Here is a 15,980-nt window from a genome sequence, read left to right on the forward strand (position 1 = left end):
ATATATACAGTTAGAGTCAATGTGGAGGGCTATACCTACAGCGTATTACGGATTACGAGAGTCAATGTTGCTGTGGCACGATCCACTCTACCGGTTAGTTGACATAGTAATGATATACTGCCCTTTCTCCACAGCCAGCTCTCACTGTTACGAGCATATGGAGAAAACACAATGGGCGTCAATCCATGTCTCGATTACTTTAAAAATGGTTTCCATAATCCTGTATTGAATGTAAATGGCCATATCTGACACATGTTCTTACATTGAGATCACGTTGGGCACTGTTTGGGAGTTTGAAATCTATATATTGTTTTCACGGAAGAGTTTCTTCCCGTTAGAAAACCCCTGTGTGCCGTTTAATCACAAGGTGACCGAAATCATCCTCTGTGCCTCATGGCTTTATCTAGTTAGCATCGTGCTTCGTTAAACACCAGGGTGTGGAGTTCCACGTTCATTTCCAGCTAGGCTGGCACCACCGTGAATCGTCGGAAAAATGTATGTACGTAGTGAATTAAAGTTTGCTTTGGATAAGGTCGGTCTGTCTATGCATGCAATGGCATTGAGTTATAATTTTTATAAGTTATCATGGACGTGACCAAAAGTAAGGACAGACATCATGAACTGAGAACAACAGATGAAATCTCATTCTGCAGCTCATGATCTATGTTTACGCTTATAGTGAGACTCATTCATTCCAGTTCTGAACAAAGCTTGTATAGCCTCCACATTGACTCTGTACCGGTACCCCCTGTATATAGCCTCCACATTGACTCTGTACCGGCACCCCCTGTATATAGCCTCCACATTGACTCTGTACCGGCACCCCCTGTATATATTGTTATTTTTTTACTGCTCCAATTTAATGACTTGTTACTTTTATCACTTATTCTTATCTGTAATKTTTGAAGCTGCACTGTTGGTTAAGGGCTTGTAAGTAAGCATTTCACTGTAAGGTCTACCTACACCTGTTGTATTCGACGCAGGTGACTAATAAAGTTTGATTTGACTCGTTTTATCACAACGTCAATATGATGACATCACCTTGTGATTTAAAGCTGCCAAGAAGTTCTTCCAAGAAAATAAAAAAATAAATCAATGAAATGAAACGAATGGCATTGAATAATGACCAAACTCGCCTGCTGTGTTTTGTCCAGGCTCGTAATAATTTGCTGGCTGTGGAGGACATGGACGGAGGTACCTTCACCATCAGTAACGGGGGAGTGTTCGGTTCCATGTTCGGCACGCCCATCATCAACCCACCCCAGTCTGCCATCCTGGGCATGCACGGCATCTTCGACAGGCCTGTGGCCATCGGCGGCAAGGTGGGTCTCACCCTCAGTGCATTCCCGTCTGTATGTCAACAAGTTAAATTCATCTCCATCCAGAACTTGAATTGGATATTATTTTGAAGCTGAAGGCAAATTTTATACATTTTAATGAACAGTTTGTTTCTGATGTCTGCTGTATAGTTATTTCTCTCTCTCTCTCTCTCTCTCTCTCTCTGTCTCTCTGTGTCTCTCTCTCTCTCTCTCTCCATCAGGTGGAGATCCGGCCCATGATGTACGTGGCTCTGACCTACGACCATCGGCTGGTCGACGGCAGAGAGGCAGTCACCTTCCTGCGTAAAATCAAGTCTGTGGTGGAGGATCCCCGCGTTCTTCTGCTCGACATGTGATTCCAACCTTCCATCACTGCAGTGGGGCCACGTTCAGTAGGCACTAACGTTGTTGAGCATTTACAAATAGTAGTGTGGTTGACTCTCTTTTCTACCTCAGAGGTATGTGGTTGTACATAATGCTCCACAACGTTGTGTCCTGCTGAACACACCCCCAGCGATTTTTAAACATCGCTCGGCATCTGTATGAAACCAAACCAACCCATCCCAAAAACAAGCGACAGCCAAATCCATTGTTATTTACTTTAGGTTGAAGAGAGAGTCCTCGATCTGTTTAAGTGACAAAGACATTATAGTTGGCTGAAAGGCACAGACAGATATGGGACTGGGGCTAAGACAGAATTTAATGTTGAGATTATTCACTTATTATTAGTTGGTTTCATTCAGCAGTTTTTGATCAGATTGAAATGTCAGATTGATTTAACATCATACAGTGTGTCACTGACTGAGAACAGACCTGGTCGGTTTCATGTCTCAATATTAGACTGACTCTCTGATGAACCGACCAGGTCTGTTCATGTCTCAATATTAGACTGACTCTCTAATGAACCGACCAGGTCTGATCTGTCTCAATATTAGACTGACTCTCTAATGAACTGACCAGGTCTGTTCTGTCTCAATATTAGACTGACTCTAATGAACCGACCAGGTCTGATCCGTCTCAATATTAGACTGACTCTCTGATGAACCGACCAGGTCTGATCTGTCTCAATATTAGACTGACTCTCTAATGAACCGACCAGGTCTGATCTGTCTCAATATTAGACTGACTCCTCAAATGAACTGACCAGGTCTGTTCTGTCTCAATATTAGACTGACTCTCTGATGAACCGACCAGGTCTGATCCGTCTCAATATTAGACTGACTCTAATGAACCGACCAGGTCTGATCCGTCTCAATATTAGACTGACTCTATGAACCGACCAGGTCTGATCCGTCTCAATATTAGACTGACTCTAATGAACCGACCAGGTTCTGATCCGTCTCAATATTAGACTGACTCTCTAATGAACCGACCAGGTCTGATCCGTCTCAAATATAGACTGACTCTCTAATGAACCGACCAGGTCTGATCTGTCTCGATATTAGACTGACTCTCTAATGAACCGACCAGGTCTGATCCGTCTCAATATTAGACTGACTCTCTAATGAACCGACCAGGTCTGATCCGTCTCAATATTAGACTGACTCTCTAATGAACGACCAGGTCTGTTCTGTCTCAATATTAGACTGACTCTCTGATGAACCGACCAGGTCTGATCCGTCTCAATATTAGACTGACTCTCTGATGACCGACCAGGTCTGATCCGTCTCAATATTAGACTGACTCTCTAATGAACCGACCAGGTCTGATCTGTCTCGATATTAGACTGACTCTCTAATGAACCGACCAGGTCGGTTCTGTCTCAATATTAGACTGACTCTCTAATGAAACGACCAGGTCTGTTCCGTCTCAATATTAGACTGCCTCTCTAATGAACCGACCAGGTCTGATCCGTCTCAATATTAGACTGACTCTCTAATGAAACGACCAGGTCTGATCCGTCTCAATATTAGACTGACTCTAATGAACCGACCAGGTCTGATCCGTCTCAATATTAGACTGACTCTCTAATGAACCGACCAGGTTCTGATCTGTCTCAATATTAGACTGACTCTCTAATGAACCGACCAGGTCTGATCCGTCTCAATATTAGACTGACTCTCTAATGAACCGACCAGGTCTGATTCGTCTCAATATTAGACTGACTCTCTAATGAACCGACCAGGTCTGATCTGTCTCAATATTAGACTGACTCTCTAATGAACGACCAGGTCTGTTCTGTCTCGATATTAGACTGACTCTCTGATGAACCGACAGGTCTGTTCATGTCTCAATATTAGACTGACTCTAATGAACCGACCAGGTCTGATCTGTCTCATATTAGACTGACTCTCTAATGAACCGACCAGGTCTGTTCTGTCTCGATTTAGACTGACTCTCTGTGAACCGACCAGGTCTGATCCGTCTCAATATTAGACTGACTCTCTAATGAACCGACCAGGTCTGATCTGTCTCAATATTAGACTGACTCTCTAATGAACCGACCAGGTCTGTTCTGACTCAATATTAGACTGACTCTAATGAACCGACCAGGTCTGATCTGTCTCAATATTAGACTGACTCTCTAATGAACCGACCAGGTCTGATCCGTCTCAATATTAGACTGACTCTCTAATGAACCGACCAGGTTGTTCTGTCTCAATATTAGACTTTTCCATTCAAAGCACTTACATCAAGAAATGGTCACGTGCCAAAAAAGCGTCATGATTTTACGGTGTTCCTCTTAGCACCAGAGAGCTTTTCAATCATCTGTACATGTAGTCTATCCATGCTACCGATTTTAACGCCAAATACGTGTTTTTAGCATTCTAGCCTAAAGAATTGCTCAGTCGGATACAAGATGAAGTCCATTCTAGATCGCCTGTTCTGTATGGCTGTCCCATGTCATGACTCTGTACTGTATGTCTGTCCCATGTCATGGTTTTGTATGACTGTCCCAAGTCATGGTTCTGTGTTTTGACAGTGCTATTCCTGGGGGTTGGTTAAAGGGTCACCTCTTCATGTCTAGTCTCATGGCTTCCCCCGTTGCAGGAACTTCTGCTGCTTCTTTGGGATGACTGTCCACTGAGTGGCATTGCTCCTCTCATCGAAACCACCGCAAACATTGTTTGCATACTAAATGGCATCCGATTCACTATATTAGGGCACGAAGTTTAGGGCTCCTATACAGGGAGTAGGCTTCCATTTCATACTCAGGCATTTCCACATTGTATTGAAGAGAAACCACCTCCCTCTGGAGAGAGTTCTGTCAGTCCATGACAAGGCAACATGCAGTGTAACACCCGGACCAGTGTTCGGGTACAGTTTTCAAGTCGCACAATTTAGCAGCATGCACAATTGTATTTCATGAAGAACTCTTCTTCGTCGAACCCAGGAAGCAGATTCTCTATGTGCTGTATACAATACTTGTAACTTCATTTAAAGGAAACCATTTTAAACATCCCAGAGTTTTATGTACTTGTGGTTTTTTTCTTCTCCTCTCTGATCTTATCTAATGTATTTTTAGCTTTCCCTACATGGATCACAGAACCCCCACTAGAGCAAGCAGCARCACAGTGGCAAGGAAAAGACAGATTGGTTTCAAACGCACACAACACATCTAATAACATGCAGGTGTTGGTTACAACAAAAAAACATGACAAAAACAACCATGAAATACAGGATAGATGCATCATGGGTCGAAACGTTGCGCAATAAAACTCTGGGAGATCTTTTTTCAGTGTTCTGGTGTCGACTCGTTATTTCGTAAGGAAAAGGAAGAAACCTTATGAGGAACCAGTCAACCAGACGGCATGACTACCTTCTTAGTGGACTGGTAACGGGGTGAAATTAAAGGGGCATCTGCAGTTCAAATAATAACAAAGCAGAACCCCCCCCCACCAAACACTATTTCGGTAAACAACTGAGAGAAGGCTGGAGAAATGTAACCCCACTCAAATACATAGACTGAGCTATGGATGCAAGGACTGACCATCATGATATTCAAATTGTTTTTAACGGGGCAGAGCAGTAAAAAAAGATATATATTTACCTGAGGTTGAMATTACACTCTCAAATTGTGAAAATGATGTTCATTCCCTTTTTGTCTAAGAACTGATTAGAAAACAATTCCTGGAATTTCTGCCTGTTCAGGTGGGATGGAACTTTGGGCCCACATCATGACTTCACAATGTGATCCGATTATAATAGACCAATGACTGTTCATCTGGGTAAAGGGGGTGGGCTCTAGACTGTCCTATCAGCCAATTAGGGCTGTGTATGGAAATATCTTCCAATTTGTTTCCTAACGGCCACACAATCAGACTGAGCATTTCCTGGGTCAAAGGAGACTCAGGGAATGTTCATAAAATAAACACATACAGTGATGAATAAATAATAAAATTCCAAACACTGCATGGGGGCTTTAACAATATTTTTTTAGGCTATAGTTGTTTTTTTTCCATTGTTTGTAGAAATAAAACAAAGAGTGTAGTTTGGGTTCTGTTGGGGTACGACAGTTGAACTATGCTCACAAGGCAATTTATACGTTGTATTCTTCAAGAATCAGTTGGTACGCACAGAGTATACCAAACATTAAGAACACATTTTGCCGTCTGAACAGACTCAATTCGTCGGGGACATGGACTCTACAAGGTGTCGAAAGCGTTCCACAGGGATGCTGGCCCATGTCTCCAATCGTTCCCACAGTTGTGTCAAGTTTGCTGGATGTCCTTTGGGTGGTGGACCATTCTTGATACACTCGGGTAAACTGTTGAGCGTGAAAAACCCAGCAGCGTTGCAGTTCTTGACACAAACCGGTACGCCTGGCACCTACCACCACACCCCGTTCAAAGGCCCTTAAATCTATTGTCTTGCCCATACACCGTCTGAATGGCAGCCATACACAATCCACGTCTCAAGGCTTAAAAATCCTTCTTTAACCTGTCTCCTCCCCTTCATCTACACCAATTGAAGTGGATTTAACAAGTGACATCAATAAGGGGTCATAGCTTTCACCTGGTCAGTCTGTCATGGAAAGAGCAGGTGTACTTAATGTTTTGTACACTCTATACAATTCATTTAAAAGTCCAGAAATGAATGTAGAAATGACAGATTGGCCCTTAATAGGAAGCAGGAACAGAACGTTTTTGTTCCTTGCCGTGTCTGTCATTACACTGCTGTACTACACCCAGATGAATCCTAACCCAGAGATAGATCTGGGGCCCTATTCATTAAAGCACACTGTAGCGAAACCTTTTTCAACAGAAAGGGAAAACGAGCAGTTCTTATTGAGTCCTGATATTCCCCTCCTGTTTTAATCCGTTTTCTTCCGTTTGGTGTGTAATGACGACCACCCTGATCTTCTAAGCTAATTATCGTAGCGCTCTGCTGTTCTCTAGAAAGCCTCAGAATAATGGGCTCACCTCTCTAATAGCGAGTCTTGTGGGTTGCTTGGCCCGGGCCCTTCCTCCCCTCTTTTCCTCCTCTCTTCACGGACGCTCCTCTCAAGTGCCTGCAGCTGCCTCCGTAAGGCGAGCGCTCCCCTCTACACTCTCTGTTTACTTTAATAATCATCGAGGACAATGGCTACTAATGGCTGCGTCTTTGTTTCTGTGCCAGCATCTACCGTCCACAAATGTTTGAACAACGCCATTTGGAAGGAGAAAAAAAAAAACAAGTTCGTTCATTCGAAATTTCAATAAAATAAATTTAAWAAACCAGGTTGATAATGTTAGATGAGCATGATAATACAGGATGCCTTTTATTAATGGTTGATCAATACAGGGATCAATAACACCATGGGGTCTTTTTGATTTAATGATTTACTTTTATTGGCCACTCAAGATTCCTTTAGCTCCGATCAAGATCGTTTGCTGCATATGCTCCGTTAGACCAAGCCTGCGCTGCAAGGTGCATAGATATTCATTCATTCGGTTGTGATGGAGTTTTTTTGTTGTTGTTGTTGTATTTGTCTTGAACATTTGCACCCAACATATGAATATCCATTGAAGCTTGTCCAATAAGGCCTCCAAAAGGCTTTGTGTTGATTCAGATGACAGATGGACCATTAGGAATGGCAGAACTAGCTATTGGTTTTCATTAAACCAACATCAGAGACGTAATTTACCTAAATTATTCGGGTTATTATTTTTTTCTTCCATTTTTTTCCCCAAACAGGCCTGTTGGACTAGTCTTGTTATTCTCTGTTGGACTAGTCTTGTTATTCCCTGTTGGACTAGTCTTGTTATTCTCTGTTGGACTAGTCTTGTTATTTCTCTGTTGCGTGACGTTAGTCTTGTTATTCCCTGTTTGGACTGTCTTTGTTATTCTGCTGTTGGACTGTCTTGTTATTCTTTGGACTAGTCTTTATTCTCTGTTGGACTAGTCTTGTTATTCCTCTGTTGGTGAGCTAGTCTTGTTACGATTCTCTGTTGGTGATAGTCTTGGTTATTCCTGTTGTGATAGTCTTGTTATTCCTGTTGGACTAGTCTTGTTATTTCTCTGTTGGATAGTCTTGTTATCTCTGTTGGACTAGTCTTGTTATTCTCTGTTGGACTAGTCTTGTTATTCTCTGTTGGAGTAGTCTTGTTATTCTCTGTTGGAGTATTTCTGTGTTATTCTGTTGGACTAGTTTGTTATTCTCTGTTGGACTGTCTGCTTATTCTCTGTTGGACTAGTCTTGTTATTCTCTGTTGGACTAGTCTTGTTATTCTCTGTTGGACTAGTCTTGTTATTCTCTGTTGGACTAGTCTTGTTATTCTCTGTTGATAGTCTTTATTCCTGTTGGACTAGTCTTGTTATTCTCTGTTGGCGATTAGTCTTGTTATTCTCTGTTGGACTAGTCTTGTTTCTCTGTTGACTAGTCTTGTTATTCTCTGTTGGACTAGTTCTTGGTATTCTCTGTTGGACTAGTCTTGTTATTTCTCTGTTGGACTAGTCTTGTTATTCTCTGTTGGACTAGTCTTGTTATTCTCGTTGGACTAGTCTTGTTATTCTCTGTTGGTGAGTAGTCTTGTTATTCTCTGTTGGCGAGTAGTCTTGTTTATTCTCTGTTGGCGAGTAGTCTTGTTATTCTCTGTTGGACTAGTCTTGTTATTCTCTGTTGGGACTAGTCTTTTTATTCTCTGTTGGACTAGTCTTGTTATTCTCTGTTGGACTAGTCTTGTTATTCTCTGTTGGACTAGTCTTGTTATTCTCTGTTGGCGAGTCTTCTTTCCTGGGTTTAGGTGAGCTTACCCTGCATTAGCATCTAAGGGGATATTTTATAACAGATACTACAACTTCAGTGTCGGGAATAGAGCTGTACTATGCTCCTGCTGTATCTAGTTGAATACAGTACTACTATATTACCATCACTTTTCCATGGCTAACAGTATCACACGATGAAGCTGATTGGTCCGTTGTAATGCTTCATACAACAGTATCAAAGCTYAGTTTCAAAACCACTATGTCTTGGTGCAATGGGGCCTCTTCACTGCAGAGCAATGAACAGTTATCAGGTTAGCAGAGGACACAGGCACCACAATGTCCCGCACCTTGATGTCAAATGCATCAGATCCACAATTTATTTTTATTTTTTTGCGCATTACAGACGGCTAGGTCGTTACCAATATAATAGGTATCTATCTTTTCACTGAGAAACGTAGTACCAAATCAAATCTATTTTAAAAAGACAAAAGCCTTTTGTACCAGATATTTCCTCACATGACAGTCCCAACAGTAAACGAAACCAAATCATTGGGCTTTTAAAAGCACTTTAGGAAACAAGTGGTTGTAGTCATGTTCCATCCACACTATCTGAGCTGAACACACACATCTGTCACATCAAAACATCAGGGTGAGAACATCCTCCTCATCATCTGACGAGTTGTCTCTTTACCAGAGGGTCCGGGTTGGGGTCAGAGGGTCCGGGTTGGGGTCAATTCCATTTTCATTCCAGTCAATTCAGAGAGTACACAAAAGCTGTGTTTTCGACAGGTAGCCCAATTCAGTTTTTTATTTATTTTTTAATCTCTCACTAATTGGTCTTTTGACCAATCAGATCATATTTTGTGAAAATATATTTTGTGAAAACGTCTGATGTGATTGGTCAAAAGACCAATTAGTGGAACAGATATCAGAATTAGGCTGCCTGTCTAAACGACGTCTAAGATTACAATTATTTTCAATGAAGAGAATTTGGAATTTGGTTTACTTTCTAAATTGACTCACCAAAACACGGCATTGGTTACTCACAAACACAGGTCCGTTACTCCAACACAGGTACGGTTACTCAAAACACAGGTACGTTACTCAAAACACAGGCATGATACTCCAACCACAGCAGCGCCTCACCAAACCAAGGCACCAGTTTACTCCCAAACCACAGCATCGTTCCTCCCAACGACAGGCACGGTTATCACAACAAGGCACAGTTACTCAACAAACCAAGGCACCGTTACTCCCAACCAAGCATCGTTCGCTCACCAAACCCACAGCAGGCTTACTCACAAAACGCACAGGTTCTCAAAGCCCGTTACACCAAACACAGGCAGTGACAGACAAGGCACGTTATCACGCGTTTCACCAAACCACAGGCACGGTTACTCCCAACCAACGCGCACCGTTATCACCCAAACCACAGGCACGTTACTCACCAAACCCAAGGCACGTTACTCAAACCACAGGCAAGGTTACTCCACCAAACCACAGCACGGTATTTCTCACAAACCACAGGCACGTTTGTACTCACCAAACCAACGAGCATGTTTACTCACAAACCAGGCATGTTTACTCAAAGGCCAACCACACAGGCATGTTTACTCACCAAACCACAGGCATGTTTATCACCAACCATAGGCACGGTACGTATCCAAAACAGGCACGTTACTCCCCAAACAGTGCTGTTACTCACCAAACACAGGTACCGTTACCCAAACTCAGTACCGTTACTCCCAAACACGGCACGTTATCAGCCAACACAGGCAACGTTACTCACCAACCACAGGTACCGTTCTCACCTCACGCAAGACTCAACAACGTTCACAGGAACAAAGCCGTACTCACCAACCACAGGCAACGTTACTTACAAACCACAGAACGTTACTCCACCCAAACCACAGTACCGTTACTCACAAAGACAGGCACGTTCACTCCCAAACCACAGGAAGTTATCACCAAACAGTACCGTACTCACCAAACCTAGGTACCGTTACTCACAACACTAGGAAAGTTACTCACCAAGACACAGCAACGTTCTCACAAACCACAGGTACCGTTACTCACCAAACACACGGCAAGTTACTTCCCAAACCTCAGGCATCGCTTCCCACAACCACAGCATCGTTCCCAAACACAGACACCACAGGCCATCTCAAACAGGCACAGTTACTCAACCAACCCACAGGCACCGTTACTCACCAAACCACAGCAACGTTACTCACACCAACAGGCAATGATTATACACCAACCACAGGCTGGATTCTCACCAAACCACAGCATGATTACTCCCAAACCAAGGTTACGTTACTCCACCACACAGTACCGTGTATACCAAACACAGGTTACGTTACTCACCAAACAAGGTAACCGTTATAAACCTCAGACCGTTACTCGCAAAACCACCCAACTTACTCACCAAACCACAGGCACGGTTATCACCAAAACACAGGACAACGTGTACATCACCAAACCACAGGTACGTACCACAACCACATACGTTCCTTCACAAACCTCAGGCACCGTTACTCACCAACCACAAGGACCACCAACCGCACGTTAGCCTCACAACCACAGGCAGGTTACATCACAAAACACAGGCATGGTTACTCAACAAGGCCGGTTTATCTCACCAACACAGACATGGTTACTCAAATACCACGGAAGGCAGGTTATCTCACAAACCAAGGCAACGGTTACTCACAACCAAGGACGGTTACTCCCAAACCAAGTTGTTTACTCACCAACACGCACGTTACTCACCGCGCAAACAGGACATTATCAAACCAAGGCACGGTTTCTACCAACAAGGATGGTTAACTCACAACGCACAGGGCACGGTTTTAATCCTCCAAACCACAGGCACGGTTACTCACCAAACCACAGGCACGGTTACTCACCAAACCACAGGCATGGTTACTCCCAAACCACAGGTACCGTTACTCACCAAACCACAGGCACGGTTACTCACCAGCTGCTGTTATACCGAAGCCTTTTCAGATACCGAAAGTCTCTCCATAAAGAAACACACCTTGAGACACAATCAGACTTATTTCCATCCCAACGCTGTGCCTGCATAAGTAATCATCTGCGTGCATATTCATCAAGAGTTTGTCCGTCCGTCCGTCTCCTTTACAGGCCGTGCGTACAATCACAAAGCAGACACACGCCTGGCTGCATCTGGCCCTATTCTTCCTGCCTCCCTCTGGCTGCCTTTGATACAAGCCCGGACCAAGGCCTTCTATTCTTCCTCCTCCTGCCTCTCAGTCTGTGTATCTCTCTCTGGGTCTATTGTTGTCGTAGCAGAAGATTAATGCCGGCTGTAGAATGAGCCGGAGGCGACGAGGAGAGACCGGAAGAGAGACAGAGGGAGAGATCAGGCTCTGGAACACCTGGCTGAACTGACGTGCCCTCCTTGCATCGCAGCTGGCTGGCTGGGGGGGTTAAAGGTCAAACATATTCACCAATCACCACGAAGGGTTTGAGTGGGGAAGACGAGTGTAGATCCCTACAATACCACCTTGAATATTCAGTTTTGTTTTGTTTGTTCGTTGGTTCACAGCCTGATGTTTATTTATGTCGTCCTCCATCTTGTTCACTTTACACCAGTGGTCACTGTCCGTTCTGCTTCTCTCGCTACCGATGGTTGCCTATTACTGCTCAGCAAACTGACTGTGGAATGAATCCAGCAATGACAAAGACAGTAGTAGTATTAAATAGTGCCATGAGCAAAACACATTTGACTCAATGTACAAACTATGACTTTCTAATCTCCTTAAAAGGGGCAATCTGCAGTTGAAACAATAAGTATATTATCTTGTTGCAATACACAAACATAACGCTTATCTTAACCACCAAATTCAAAAGAATCTATTCCTTTGAATAATCTATAAGAATCTAATCGATTGATTCATTGGTTGTTTGGTCGATTGATTCATTGGTTGTTGTTTGGTTGATTGAGTCATTGGTTGTTGTTTGGTTGATTGATTCATTGGTTGTTGTTTGGTTGATTGATTGATTCATTGGTTGTTTGGTCGATTGATTCATTGGTTGTTGCTTGGTTGATTGATTCATTGGTTGTTTGGTTGATTGATTCATTGGTTGTTGTTTGGTTGATTGATTCATTGGTTGTTGTTTGGTTGATTGATTCATTGGTTGCTTGGCTGATTGATTGATCTAGTCATGTTCAATCAATTGTGAGTGTGAGAGACAGTATTCTGTCAGTCTACTGCTCATGACCTGCTTCCTGAACTCCTCCACAGACCTGCTTCCTGAACTCCTCCACAGACCTGCTTCCTGAACTCCACCACAGACCTGCTTCCTGAACTCCTCCACAGACCTGCTTCCTGAACTCCTCCACAGACCTGCTTCCCTCTTTATCTAATCCCTGGAACAACTCTACCAGGCCCTCTTTTCGCTCCGTAAGGAAGTCCTACAAGAGTAATACATTGCAGCTCATTATCAGTTAGAGGTCAACCGATTGATGCTTGTGTCGACTGGCCACGCTCCTATCAAGCTTTGCCGTTGCCAATGGGAAAAGATAACTGTCAAYCGATTGATGCTTGTGTCGATACATTGCACTCAATGGGAAAAGATGAGCTATGTCAATATATTCAAGGGACTGCAATGTATTGACATACAGTTGAAGTCGGAAGTTTACATACACTTAGGTTGGAGTAATTAAAACTCGTTTTTCAACCACTCCACATTCCTTGTTAACAAACTATAGTTTGCACTTTGTGCATGACACAAGTCATTTTTCCAACAATTGTTTACAGACAGATTATGTCACTTATAATCCACTGTATCACAATTACAGTGGGTCAGAAGTTTACATACACTAAGTTGACTGTGCCTCTAAAAAGCTTGGAAAATTCCAGAGAATGATGTCATGGCTTTAGTAGCTTCTGATAGGTTAATTGACATCATTTTTGTCAATTGGAGGTGTACCTGTGGATGTATTTCAAGGCCTACCTTCAAACTCAGTGCCTCTTTGCTTGACATCATGGGAAAATCTGAAGAAATCAGCCAAGACCTCAGAAAAACAATTGTAGACCTCCACAAGTCTGGTTTATCCTTGGGAGCAATTTCCAAACACCTGAAGGTACCACGTTCATCTGTACAAACAATAGTACGCAAGTATAAACACCATGGGACCACGCAGCCGCCATACCGCTCAGGAGACGCGTTTTGTCTCCTAGAGATGAACGTACTTTGGTGCGAAAAGTGCAWATCAATCCCAGAACAACAGCAAAGGACCTTGTGAAGATGCTGGAAGGAAACAGATACAAAAGTATCTATATCCACCGTAAAACGACTCCTATATCAACGTAACCTGAAAGGCCGCTCAGCAAGGAAGAAGCCACTGCTCCAAAACTGCCATAAAAAAGCCAGACTATAATTTGCAACTGCACATGGGGACAAAGATCGTACTTTTTGGTGAAATGTCCTCTAGTCTGATGAAACAAAAATAGAACTGTTTGGCCATAATGACCATAGTTATGTTTGGAGGAAAAAGGGGGATGCTTGCAAGCCGAAGAACACCATCCCAACCGTGAAGCACGGGGGTGGCAGCATCATGTTGTGGGGGTGCTTTGCTGCAGGCCTGTTATTAAATCACATAATTAACACATAACCTAATATGCGATTGTTATTAAATTATGCAGAACTCTCTTTCATCCAGTGCATTCATCTTAACAGCCGACTACATATAACCTCTTTGGGCACCTGACCAGAGAGTTCATATATCCCATATGTGTGAACGTATATCAAGTCCTATATCGGGAATTGCGCCAATAGAAAGACGAAGATTCTAGGGAGTGTCTCTATATTGTCTATTGCTTTCCTGTTCGTTCAAAGAGTTTCACTCTAGTTTGCCCAATTGTATTAGTAACTGATTACTTCCGGTATTCTGATACACAAGAAGCTGAATCCCCGTACAATATGTAGAGAGTATTGGACAAAATAGAACATACTTTCTTAGTTGGAGTACAGAACAGTTATTAAAAGACGGTCAACGAGATTTTTCAGAATTCTCCACTCTCACCACCAATTTCACATGTACTGCTTTAATCATAGTATAACCTAAACATGATTTAAGTTCAAGAGGTCGGATTAATATAATAATTTTAGCAACCAGGATTAGGAACTAGTCGTGACTCTTTGTTTCTATACCACAAAGTCAGGTCTATTATTTTCCTGAACACAATGTGCTGAGTTATTTTATCAAAGACAAATATGTACTTCTGTATGCTGGTACCAAAACCACATTTATCACACCACTGTAATCATGACACAACAAATGGAAACTCACAAGTTGGTACGTTTTAACAGTAGAGGGATATCCACAAAATACAACCTTTTGTAAAATGCTTGAGGCTTGCTTTCCCTCCTAAACAAAAGGAGCTTGTGGGATTCCAACAGTATCCAGGATAGTAATGAATATTGTTCCAATGGCCAGCTTTAGATAGAGGTACATCATTCCCATCACAGTGATACGTTTATAAGTGTAGGTACAGCATCAATTATTTTGTACAAATTGCGAGGGCCAGGTCTAACCTGTGGATATTATTTGTATTGCTTCAAAGTATCCTTTATGCGCTTTTCCAATAACCCCAATTGCATTCTTGCTCACATCATCCGGCGAAAAATCTGAAGAATAATGCATCCGAGCAGCACCTCAGAAAACACAATTGTAACTCCACCAAAAGTTGTTATGTACCTTCGATAAACAAGGCCCGCGCATGCACACTATTGCGCAGAGCACACCTGAAGTACCCACGTTCATCGTAACAACAATAGTACGCGTATAAACCATGGGACCACGCGCAGCCTCATATCGCTCCAGAGAGACGCGATTTTGCTACTCTAGAGAGGTTGAAACCAGGTTAACTCTTGGTGCGAAAAGTGCAATATAATCCCAGGAAACAACAGCAAAGACCTTGTGAAGATGCTGGAATGAACAGGATACAAAGTCATCATATCACACGTTAAAACGATCTTCACATCAACGTCAACCTTATATATGCAAACCCGCCGCTCAGGGACAGACACAGCACTGCTCAAAACTGCATAAACAAAAGCCAGCATAATATTTGACTGCACATGCGGCAAAAGATGGTAACTTTTTTGGCGTGAAATGTCCTCTAGTTCGACATGATGACACAAAACTTTAGAACGTGTCTTGGCCAATAATGACCATAGTTCCATGTTTTGGAGGAGAAAAAGGGGATTGCTGGCAAGCCGCAAAAACACCATCCTAAATCCTTGAACGCACGGGTGCGCCATGTCTAATATTCCCAAGTGGTTGACTTTGTGAACACCTTTCTGCGAGAGGAGGTACTGGCTGCACTCCGCGAGCAAATAAAATTGCATTCCATGAGATAGACCAATTATATGCTGGGGATATATGAAAAGCAACATCTCGCACGACACATTCAGTCAGGAAGTAAAGCTTCTTCGCAAGAGACATCGTCGATCATTTATCCGACCCCCAAGCATTACACCTTCCCAAAGTCACCGTCT

At 42.8% G+C, this 15,980-nt stretch overlaps 1 protein-coding gene and 1 long non-coding RNA gene across 4 annotated transcripts in view; both read left to right on the forward strand.

Moving 5' to 3' along the window:
* Positions 1-1,880, forward strand: part of LOC112069409 (dihydrolipoyllysine-residue succinyltransferase component of 2-oxoglutarate dehydrogenase complex, mitochondrial) — a 12,995-nt gene extending 11,115 nt beyond the window's left edge. For all 3 annotated transcript variants that reach the window (XM_024136745.2, XM_024136747.2, XM_024136746.2), the window contains exons 14-15: positions 1,155-1,322; positions 1,541-1,880. In XM_024136745.2, the coding sequence (XP_023992513.1) occupies positions 1,155-1,322; positions 1,541-1,675 (303 nt within the window). In that variant the 3' untranslated portion in view covers positions 1,676-1,880. The remainder of the gene's footprint in view (positions 1-1,154; positions 1,323-1,540) is intronic.
* Positions 1,881-2,663: 783 nt separating this feature from the next.
* LOC139024102 (uncharacterized) lies at positions 2,664-3,622 on the forward strand. Its single transcript, XR_011475326.1, has 3 exons — positions 2,664-2,695; positions 2,883-3,397; positions 3,491-3,622. It is a non-coding gene; the product is annotated as an uncharacterized lncRNA (long non-coding RNA).
* The last annotated feature ends 12,358 nt before the right edge of the window (positions 3,623-15,980 follow it).

This window comes from Salvelinus sp. IW2-2015, unplaced genomic scaffold (assembly GCF_002910315.2).
Source record: "Salvelinus sp. IW2-2015 unplaced genomic scaffold, ASM291031v2 Un_scaffold1003, whole genome shotgun sequence".
NCBI lineage: Eukaryota > Metazoa > Chordata > Actinopteri > Salmoniformes > Salmonidae > Salvelinus > Salvelinus sp. IW2-2015.